General features: G+C 47.2%; 1 protein-coding gene across 1 annotated transcript; it reads right to left on the bottom strand.

Moving 5' to 3' along the window:
• Window positions 1-3,791: 3,791 nt before the first annotated feature.
• LOC119394971 (F-box/LRR-repeat protein 14) lies at window positions 3,792-10,810 on the bottom strand. The gene is made up of 3 exons (XM_049416037.1): window positions 10,564-10,810; window positions 9,325-10,481; window positions 3,792-4,049 (listed from the first exon to the last, which is right to left on the bottom strand). Exons 1-3 carry the CDS (start codon window positions 10,808-10,810, stop codon window positions 3,792-3,794), a joined length of 1,662 nt encoding a protein of 553 aa, XP_049271994.1.
• Between the last annotated feature and the right edge of the window lie 832 nt (window positions 10,811-11,642).

Here is an 11,642-nt window from a genome sequence, read left to right as displayed (position 1 = left end):
ATACCGAAATTGGCATATCAGGGGATCAGGATAAGAACACGATTCAATGGCCACCACGAGAATAACGCAAAATGCCTGTCGCGTACGTCATGAAACCATTTCCCTCAGTCACGTGTGGCGCATGCGCGCATACCACAGTTCATGTTTTGCGAGTATGCGCTACAGATGATTCACATATTCTTTTCGGCTGCCCTGCTGATCGTCTCCCGCGGGGACAGCCTGCCATCTCCAGCTGGGAGGACTGGGAGGTCCTGCCCTCGTCTGGGGACCCGGCGTTGCACTTGCTGCGGTGACTCGGGCTGCCGATGTCATCGCGGTGAGAGGCATGACCGTGTAGACGTGGCGTAGGACCGCGCAGTGGTCCAGGGACCCGGGCGGTCCAAACACACTTGCTAATAAAGTTTTTCTGTCTGTATGTAACAGTCGCAATCAACATAGTAACAGCGAACATACACATTGAAAATTCTGGCAGATCCCGCGCATTGTGCGAATCGATGTCATGATCACACACCGAGTATAACAGCTGTGGTGCAAAGTCACTTGTGATTGTAGCGTTGCTGCCTACCCGCTCTTCCAGAAATTCATAATTAGCGATCTTGATAGCAATTAATGTGGAAATATATAGATGAATAAAAAAATATTACATAAATAATGTTCACAACGTACAGTGGCCCGTCGGTCGGAGCTCGTGCACATGAACAGCCGGCGCGTGGTTTCTCGACATTCAATTCATTGATGCCATGCACACGGTCCGCCAGAACGACGCAGTGTTCTCTTCATTTCTTACGAGGCTGGGCGATAGCCTCATGCTGACCGAGGATGACGTCAGATCGATTGACAGCCGCTTTGTAGACTAGATTACATGGACCACATATGCCCAGGTAGTCAACGAATACGATAAGCGCCATCCACTGATGTTAGTCTACGTAGCACTATTCAGGGCCACCAGCCTCGATGGCCTATACTTCACCAACGCGAAGGTTGACTTCGGGCTGCGATATGTCGCCGGCTCTATGGATAGACAATATGTCGACGAAACGACCGAGGCTTCCACGATTGCCAACAGCTGTACTTTATCTCATACTTCACTACACATACACCCCTCGTTGCTGCGATCACGAACGGATCCGAAACAAGTCCTGTCCAGCTTCTGGTGCTCACTGATCGCGGTGATGACGACATTGTTCAAGAACCGTCAAGAATCCCTTCCACACACGCACACGGGTTTGTAAAACGTGCCTGCATTCTCTGTCATAACGGACAAGTATAAGCACTACAGATCAGCTTAGCGTTTCTGGTGTTGGTAATAACCATGTTGCTGTTGGCAAAGTTACCCAACTGTAAACAACTGGTTATATAACGCATTTGGCGCTTTAACATATGTGTGTGCGTATAAAATGTGTACGTATCTTTAGCGTCATTTCGTAACGTTTCGCTCCGTAAAAAAATTTCGCCAGTCACCTTCCCGCGGCATGCTTCGCATAACATCGACTCCCACGGAACGCGGGATCTGCCGAATTTGAAATGCCAAGCATTTCTTAGGGAACCTCTGGTACGTTGAATGTTTCTATCTATCTATCTATCTATCTATCTATCTATCTATCTATCTATCTATCTATCTATCTATCTATCTATCTATCTATCTATCTATCTATCTATCTATCTATCTATCTATCTGTCTATCTGTCTGTCTGTCTGTCTGTCTGTCTGTCTGTCTGTCTGTCTGTCTGTCTGTCTGTCTGTCTGTCTGTCTGTCTGTCTGTCTGTCTATCTATCTATCTATCTATCTATCTATCTATCTATCTATCTATCTATCTATCTATCTATCTATCTATCTATCTATCTATCTATCTATCTATCTATCTATCTATCTATCTATCTATCTATCTATCTATCTATCTATCTATCTATCTATCTATCTATCTATCTATCTATCTATCTATCTATGTAGCCGCCTACGTCTGGGTTCTCTTGTGATGGCCTCCTTTACTTGGTGTAGACCAAAATTGGCTTGGGAGGTTAAGAGAATTTAACGAACATGACTGTCTGGTCAAGACATGAATGAAGTGGAAATACTGTCGCGTACGTCGTCAAATCCTTTCCTTCAGACACGTGTGGCACGTGTGGCGTAAAATTTAATTTTCTACAGAGTCTAAGGTGACTACCTCGCAAACCTTGATTAATTCACGCAATGCGCGAAATTATGGATTGTCAATTGTGGCAGTTCGTTAGCGTCTCCAGCAGGTCCGGCCATGGGATATTGTCACCAGGCTGACAGACAGATGCTACGAGACGCAGGGTGTGAAGATACAAAACAGGGGCGCTTACTCTAGAAAAAGGCTGACACCCAAAAGCGCGCGCACACCCATTAACTTTGCTCTTTCAAGAGGCTAGCCGCTTTAGTTGCCAGGCTGAGCGACCATCCCGATCGATGGGTTCATGTGCGAGAGGACAGCACTACGGGGAATGGTGGTTGCGTGAAGAAAAAATATAACCAAGGTAACGTAGTACATGATGCGAAGGGGTTGCGAAGTGTTGCTTATCGCTCGCAGGTGTGATAAGGCTTCATTCGTACGACATGGACGACCTCAGCACGTGGACGTCGTGGGCTCAATCTGGGATCAGAGCTTCGGGACACCATCTCTTAATTCACATCACTGAGGCGGCGCACAACTTCGTAAGGGCCAAAATAACGTCGTAACAATTGACGCGAGGTAGGCTGGCAACTGTAGTGGCCAGCCTTTTGAAAGAGAACGCAGTTAATCGGTGTGCGCGCGCTTTTGCGTGTCAGCCTTTTAACTGTATATATTTGTTTTTATTATTGTTGATGTTGTTGTTGTTATCTTGCAAGCTTATATTACTAATCTGTAATGACTAAACATTTCATTTTCAACTTTTCTTTCAGTAAGTAAATTAGTTTCCTATGCAAGGCACCGTCCGCTTCATGGCCTATCCCCCGGAGTGGGTTGCGCCAAGGTACTGAGGAACCAACGAACCAACCAACTTTTTCTAGAGTTAACGCCGCTGTTTGGTATCTTTGCCCTGTGTCTTGTAGCATCTATCTGTTAGCCTGTTGACATTTTCTGGTGGAAGTGCCGGGTACGGCAGATGACACGGTCTCCAGAGCGTACCCCAGACGCAAGTCCGCCGAGTAGTTCGACCGAGCTTACACCCTGTGCACGTACGTACCAGTCGTCGTCTCCAGGACCTCCAGTCACGGCACGGTTTGCTACCTCAACGCACGAGGACTATGAACTAAAACCCTCCTAACGCTACAGCGCAAGCACCAGCGCAGCTCGTTGTCAACCAAACCACGACGTCGAAGACATTTCACGGAGCTGCTTTCGAAGGTGCCAACGACTGGCTTGAGCACTTCGACCGGGTTGCCATCATCAACGACTAGACCCAAGAGGGTAAGCGCTGTGTGTACTGCGCTCTTGAAGATTCCGCGAAAACGTCGTTTGAGAACCATGAGGAAACGCTAACGTCGTGGGATGAATTTCGTTGGCAGTTCCTGAACGCCTTGCCAGAGTGGGCAGGAATAGGAGAGCTGAGTGTGAGATGGAGGCCAGAGTTCAAGGCCCAAACGAAAGGGTGACAGCATACATGGAGGACATGGACCGGCTTTTCAGGCACGCGGACCCCTCTATGACAAACTAAGGTACTAAGTCACCTAATGCGAGGTGTCAAGGTAGAAATTTTTGCCAGCCTACCTCGCGTCAATTTGACAATGCAATCGAGCGATATGGCTATTCAGTTCGGTGTGTTCGAATTCTTTTTTTTTTCTCCAATCACAGGAATTTTAGATTTGGTAACCTGGCGATCAGACACCGCCTTCCGGCAGACGTTGTCCTCGGACAACCTTTGATGTCGATGGCCTTCAGGTTCTTCAGGTTGCAGGCGATCGCTTTGATGCCGTTGTCGCTGATTTCCTGGCAGCGCGCGATCTTGAGCGTGCTCAGGCTTCCCAGGCTGCGTGCGATGCGCGCCATCCCTTTGTCGCCGACCATGCAGCCGCTCAAGTTCAGGATGCGCAACTTCGGCATGCCCTGCACAGTTACGCGTATGCAGTTTGGTACAAGTATAAACGAGTGATGAAAGGCGCGATAGTTGGCACAACCGAAACTCGTTATAACGAAGTGGCACCATAAGCTAGTTCGTTATATCCGACATTTGTTGTTACAGTAGATATAAATATCGGCTCTAACGAATCACCAGTCTGGCTCGCGCCAAAGTCATTGACACAAAAAACGCGTTATTCTCTGCTTCAAACCTACTATAAACGAGTTTCCAGAGCTTTTCCATTTTGTTCGTACGATGTAGGTGGTACAACCAGTCAAATGCGTTTATTTTTCTTTTATTTGCGCAGAATGACCAAAACTTCCTCAGCCTTTCTAATAGCATTTTAATGAAATTTTTAATGTCGAAACCACATAAAAATGTGGTTGTGAATTGCCTTTCAATATTTTTCTTTTTAAGCTACATTTCGAGTTTTGAGCCTCGTGCAAATCAAATATTTGTTTGTTGCAGCCGATGTCACAGCGGCTGTCGCGTTTTCGCTTTGGTTATAAAAAGAACAACTGTCACTGAAATGAAGCGTGATCAAGCAAAGGTCGTATTTAGTTCGCTATAACCAATAATTCGCCATATCAGTGTTCGTTATAACCAGGTCCAACTGCACATCTGCGTTGAAAGCGAAAAAAAAAATAAAGCACTTAGAGCAGGACGAAATGCAAGAAAAAAGCTCACAGGGTCAATTATGCATTCACTCAAGACAACTCGAAGGCGAAAGCTATCTTCTCTTTCTTTTCCGTCGATGTACTGATCCTGTCCCGCCACCCTTCGAAAGCTTTCTGCACCTAACGTGGTTTTGCAGTGCCTCAAAGATTGGAGGCATCTCAACTGGTTTTGCATTGCTTCTGCGATCGGACCACCGTTGACCAAGCTACGATGCCATGTGATGACGTAATAATGTTACTTTACGTCACTTGACGTCACTATGACGTCATAGTGACGTCACAAATTCTAGCGATCTGTCGTGACGAGACATGATGACGTCGTCACGTGATTTTTTTCATCACTCGTCCCCGACCCCGACGGTCAAATTTTGCCTTTGATGAGGCAGCGCCTTAAAAAGAACACCATGATACTACGTTGTCCCCCGACTGTTATTTTATTGAAAAACACATACAAAGCGAATGAGGGAAGAAATAAACTGAACGTACAAGTCAACATATGTAACCAAAACCTGTGAGGTTACCCTCATGTGCTTGTTTACGACATGATGTAATAAATTTGTTGATTTATGAACTCTATGTAAAACACAATCACGCAGTGTTCGCACCCTCGACGGATTGCGCAAGCTTCATAAATTAGCCCAAACGATGTGAAGGTGAACGTTTTATACGCTGTGTATATCCTGTTTTTATTTCTTCTATTTTTCTGTGACAGGGGAGGGGGCTATAGGGGAGGAACGCATTCGTTTTTTAGCATTTGCTTTTACTTCACCTGGCTGATACTTTTTGGTTTATGCTTCATTACATATGTGTGTTTGTTTACGTCTCCGCTGTCTCGCAGGCCTAACAAATTACTATATACGAAACCAGTCATTATCGATGTCTATCTGCAGATGTTACGAATAATTCTCGAAGGTCGACATGAAAGCTCTCATGTCGCTTTTCAATACAGGAAACTGTTTATTAAAAAAATTACATATTTATATCAAATAAATAATGGGATTGTCTTTAAAAATTGCAATTTTGCCGGAAGGGCGATGATTTGCATCTCTACCATGGTTAACGTAGCGCTGGACCTACACGGAAGATGCTCTTTCTATGCTTAAGATGTGGTTGGAGCCTATACCATGTCTTAACTATAGTTGCCATGTCTCGACTAACCCACCATAATTCGCTGCCATGACTAACCAACTATAGTTGGTCAGTCATGGCAGCGCACATCAAGACATGGACGACGCAGAAAGACGCAATTTGCAATGACAATGCGACACTGACGACAACTGCGCTTGTGGTTATCTCTTCTTGCGTGTTCTATCTATATTATGCAAAAACATGTTTCTCTTGAAGTATAATCATATTTGCACAAAAATGAACATAAACGTGTCTGTCGTGTCGTCACCTTATGAGACTGAAGGAATGCCTGCCGAAGGCCACTACGAAATGTCCGCACAACACAGCACCCACGCGTCCGTAGCCTTAATCAATGGAGCCGACCCGCAACTGTGGCAGTAGCACATACTTTCAAGTCTATACCCCATAGCTATCGAAAGTGACTTACTTTCGAGATTGATTTCCGACTGTTCATGCTCCCTCTGTCTCTTTCTCTCCCTCCCTTTCACTCTCTTTTAGTGGGAAGAGGGATCTACGTCAAGTTGCACACGTCAAGTTGCACACAAACTTGCTAAGGCACGGAAAAGGAGGGAAGGAACGGGCGAGGAACGGAATAAAAGAGGAAATAGCGGTAACTTCCAACTTTCCCCTCCTTTCTGACCCCTTGGTACACTTTGCAGCGCTGTAATAAATTTGAAAGCGCAATACCAACTGGCCCATCCTTCAACATTGCTGGGCGCTCTACTTCAACCATGAGCCCAGAAATTTCGTTTCGCTGTATTCAACACCTATGACGTGGTATGTCAGCTCTTCTGGTGTTGTGTCACGAGACGCTGAGCCGTGCTCCCAACTAGGGCTGCGGAAATAGCATCTTTTCCTTTCCTCCTCGACGAGGTCACGAAACCGCACTCCGCGGCCGCTGCTGTGACGTCACTTGGGGGATAGAGTGCAATGACATTTATCTACAGTAAGCCCTTCACTACTACGTTTGTCACAACCAACTCCTCAACCGGCTGTAAAGCAGCAGCCCTGAAATAAAATTCTGAGGTTTAACTTCCCAACACAACGAAGCCATGGTGAGAGACGCCAAATAAATTTCAGCCACCTGAGGTTCCTTCACGTGGACCTAAACTCAAGCATACGGGTGTTTCTGCATGTCGCTCCCATTACAATGCGACTGCCCTCACCAAGGGTCGAACCCTCATCCTTGTGCTAAACAGCGCAATACCGAAGCTGCTAAAGTATGGCGGCGGATGCATCTAAGCCAACGCTTATCATTACGTTAACAGGTGTAATTTGGTGTATGCTTGCTGGAACATGGGAAGTATTGGCGGAGTCCGTTTGAAAATATATACGTTCTCGATTAATGCACTGCGATGCTAAACAAACCAGCTCCTGCGACTCGTTGTAGCAAGATATAATATGACATTGCTTTACCGAGCCCGAGATCGCAGGCTCGTCCTCATCCGTGGCAGCTGCATTTTCATCGGGGCTAAATGCAAGAACACCCTTGTACTTAGGTTTAGGTGCACGCTAAAGCTAAGCTCCTAATATTGAAAGCCCCAGGTATTGAAAATAATTCCGGATTTCCTCATTACGGCTGCCTCATAAGCAGATTGTGGCTTAAGGCAATGCAAGACATCAGAATTTTATTGTTTTCTCAATTTCTTGCACGCGAATTTTATTTGCTAGCGATATGCGGCTTTGTTATCTCATTTATTTACGACAAAGAATCGACACAGCCTTATTTAATTAAGATATTAGTGTTTGTCTGAGCTGACTACATAGGGTATTCAAAGCTAGTGTTTTTATACATACATCGCTTATCATCCGGGAGAGTGAACAACATGTAACAGTTTGGTATATGCTGCACATAACATACAACAGTTTAGTATCTACTATAAAAAACCGGCAGATCCCACGCATTGTGGGAATCGATGTAATGCGAAGCAGCCAGCAAAGGGCTGCATACATCGTCTTGTATGTCATTGAGGAAAATGCGTGTCATGGTTTTCATGTTAACTCCTATTATTTATGTTCGTCACACAGTAACGTCGCGCAATACCAATTTCGGGGTAGAGCAAGCTAGCGAAATGGCCGCCAGCGCTCCATGAGCGTGGCACGTAAGTCATGCTGTACATGACAGGCGTGTCATGATTTTCATGTTATCTCGTGTTATTTATGTTCGTTACACGGTTACGTCGCAAGATACCAATTTTGGTGTATATAAAGCTAGCGAAACGGCCGCCAACGCACCATGAGCATGGCACGTAAGTCATGCTGTACATGACATGCGTGTCATGATTTTCATGTTAACTCGTGTTTTTATGTTCGTCACACAGTCACGTCGCGCAAAACCAATTCCCGTGTAGATCAAGCTAGCGAAACGGCCGCCAGCGCTCCATGAGCGTGGCACGTAAGTCATGCTGTACATGACATGCGTGTCATGATTTTCATGTTAACTCGTGTTATTTATGTTCGTTACACAATCACGTCACGCAATACCAATTTCGGGATAGAGCAAGCTAGCGAAATGGCCGCCAGCGCTCCATGAGCGTGGCACGTAAGTCATGCTGTACATGACATGCGTGTCATGATTTTCATGTTATCTCGTGTTATTTATGTTCGTTACACGGTTACATCGCAAGATACCAATTTTGGTGTATATAAAGCTAGCGAAACGGCCGCCAACGCACCATGAGCGTGGCACGTAAGTCATGCTGTGCATGACATGCGTGTCATGATTTTCATGTTAACTCGTGTTATTTATGTTCGTCACACAGTCAGTCACGTCGCAAGATACCAGTTTTGGTGTATATCAAACTAGCGAAACGGCCGCCAGCGCACCATGAGGGTAGCATGTAAATCATGCTGTACATGACATGCGTGTCATGATTTTCATGTTATGACTTGTCATTTATGTTCGTCATACAGTCATGTTACGCCATGCCAATTTTGGTGCACATTCGATGAACCAAGCTAGAGTGTTCTAGGTCACTCTAACCAAGCGACCAGGAGAGCACAAAGTCGTAGGCGGCTAGATAGATAGATAGATAGATACGCTCAAAGTCGCAGAAGTTCGCTAAGAAATGCTTCGCATTTAAAAAGCTTTTGACATAATGTGTACCATTTTACTAACGTGTAAAACACCGCTCAAGCCACACGACAGGCATAATTAACGAAGTAAAGGGGGGATGGAAAGAAACGCGAATAGTGCGGCGCGCTGCTTTCGTCACGCTCTGACCTTGGTGGCAATAAAAAGATGCTAGATGGTTCTTGGTTGTATCTTTGATGACTCTAGTGGCTTTGAATCGCCATCTAGGCTGCAACCGCTTGAAAATAAATGCGAAACAGCAGAGACTGTAGACGCCGCATGTTCGCGTTCCTTTCCATCCCCACTATACATCTTTGCGACATTGGATGCAGATCATACGGCGTGCTTGACGGTGTTATCGAGAATAGCGAAAGCGGTATTCACCTGTGCTATATAGCGGGCGCCAACATCGTTTATGGCCGTGAAACTCACGTCCAGTTCCACGATGTTCGACGGCGTTTTACCGGGTGCGATGTACGCCATTGCCTTGCTCCTTAGCTTGCTGCAGCTCTTCAGTATCACCACCTCCAGGCTAGATATGCGTGACAAGTGCTTCAGAGCGATGTTCGTCAGGCCCATGCAGTACCTCATGTGAATGGCGCGCAGACTACGCAGGTGCGACGCCACGACAGCGATGCCGTCCTTGGTGACCAGATCGCACTCGGAGATGTTCAGCAGCCTGAGGTCGGTCAGCTTCTGCGCCAACAAGGAGAGGCCGACGTCCGTGATGGGACAGGCGGTGATATTTAACGCGCTCAATGTGACCAGGCCCGAACCACGCGAGATGTTAGAAATGGCGTCGTCGTCGATGTGGTTACAGTAAGCGATGTCGAGGCTGCTCAGCGAGAACGTGCCTACGGCGAGATGGTGAATGCTGAGGCCCGTCAAGTCCTCGCAGCTGATCAGGGACAGCTTCTTGAGGGACTTCATCCTTCCAACGTGCTGTAATCCCGCGTCCGTCACGCTGAGGCACATGCTGAGGTCCAAGCTCGACAGCTGGAGCAGGCCCAAGCTGATGGACTCCAGGCCGGCATCGGAAACGAGAGCGCAGTCCTCGAGGCCCAGATGCGTCAGAGCTCTCACACCGAGCGTGGTCGACAGCACACCGTCCTCACAGAAGCCCGCCAGTTTTTGCAGGCCAGCGTTGGACACTTCGCATTCTTTCATGTCGAGCACCCTGAGCTTTGGTAGCCTGGCGGCGATGAAGCCCATGCTGGAATCGGTGATGTGGTCGCAGCCAACCAAGTACAGCTCCTCCAGGTTTGGAAGCTTGCCACTGAGACAGTCTATCGCAGAGTCGTCGATTTGCGGGCACCAGCTGAGATTTAGAACGGTGAGCGATTCGTAAATCTTGTCTTTGAATGCCCCCAGGACGACGTTGTTGTTCACGCTGAAGTTGTCGGACAAATCGAGCGACTTGATGTCCGGCAGTGCTTGGACAAGCTGGGCCACCTGGTCTTCCTTGTAGTTGAGCACCTTGACTCGCCGAATGCCCCGTCGAGCGGACGCAGTCCAGCACCGGCGCGCTGCACTCGGAAAGCCTCAACCGCGCCTCTACGTTCATCCAGAGGCAGCGCTCGTCGGCGACGGCTTTCCAGGCAGTGCACACTTGCGCCATGCGACCCCGGTTTTGTAGGTCGAGGTAGCCGAAGATCAGACGTATGACCTCCGGGTTCAGAATTTCGATGCCTTGCTCGCCCGAACAAGCATCCTGAGAGCCGGACGCCCCCGTTTCTGCCGATTCCGCGCATGCTGGCGTGGTGCTCACAGCATTGTCTTGAGAAGGTGAGAGGCATGGTACCTGTTCTTCCGTCTCTTCGACGTCAGCCTGGCAACCATCGGCGACTCCCGCCGCCGACTGGCTTTCCATGGCTGACCGGCTGTCATCTCAAGAAGACCCACGGCGCTGGCGAGACGCCCGCGACAGCCATGGTCTTTTTCTCAGGCGTCGTGCATGTGGCTCGTACCCACTACAGGGTAATGGCTAAGAAATCAGTACATCTGGCATGACACTTGTCGACGATGATGTTGACGACGATCAACGTCACGTTGATTGTTATGGAGATATTTGCCGCAAAAAGTAGTGCATACATGAGACCGTTATACTAATTTTGTCTCACTTAAATGACGCACGTTTAGAAGATAATTCAATGGAGGTATGCTGGGGATGGGGACGATGACTCGCAGGCATATTTACTTGGGGCAAGGATGGCGCTCGTTCCACTTCCACTTTCTAAAGAGGGTCTATCTTCCTGCTCCTTATTTGAAAGCTTTCACTGTCGACAACGCAAATCAACAGTTAAGCACAAAATCCAACAAAAAAGGCAAAGTTGCTTTAACAAAGCAGTTAGTGAATTTTGCTACGTATCAACCGCATCAACCGCTCGACTCAAAAGTTCTGTGCTTGCTCAGGAACTGCTGCGCCACCCGACAATCAGGTACACGTGCAGGTATGCAAGAGAGATAAGTGTGCATTTCAATCCTTCTTTACCCAAACTATCCAAGACGCCGACTCGCGCATTGGCTTTCACTGATATTAATATACCAAGGCTCAAATATAGGACTCGCGTTTTCGTTATTGTGTCTGCGTAACAATTGCGCAGTCATCGAAACTACATTTGCAATTGCGAAAATACAACGATACATTAGACGGTGATTCTCTGGTGAAGGAGCACTTGTGCTCAAATAATATCTTATTAATA

The sequence above is a fragment of the Rhipicephalus sanguineus genome, chromosome 5 (genome assembly GCF_013339695.2).
Source record: "Rhipicephalus sanguineus isolate Rsan-2018 chromosome 5, BIME_Rsan_1.4, whole genome shotgun sequence".
Classification (NCBI taxonomy): domain Eukaryota; kingdom Metazoa; phylum Arthropoda; class Arachnida; order Ixodida; family Ixodidae; genus Rhipicephalus; species Rhipicephalus sanguineus.
The sequence above is the reverse complement of the archived record's forward strand: the minus strand, read 5'-3'. Positions and strand labels throughout refer to the sequence as shown.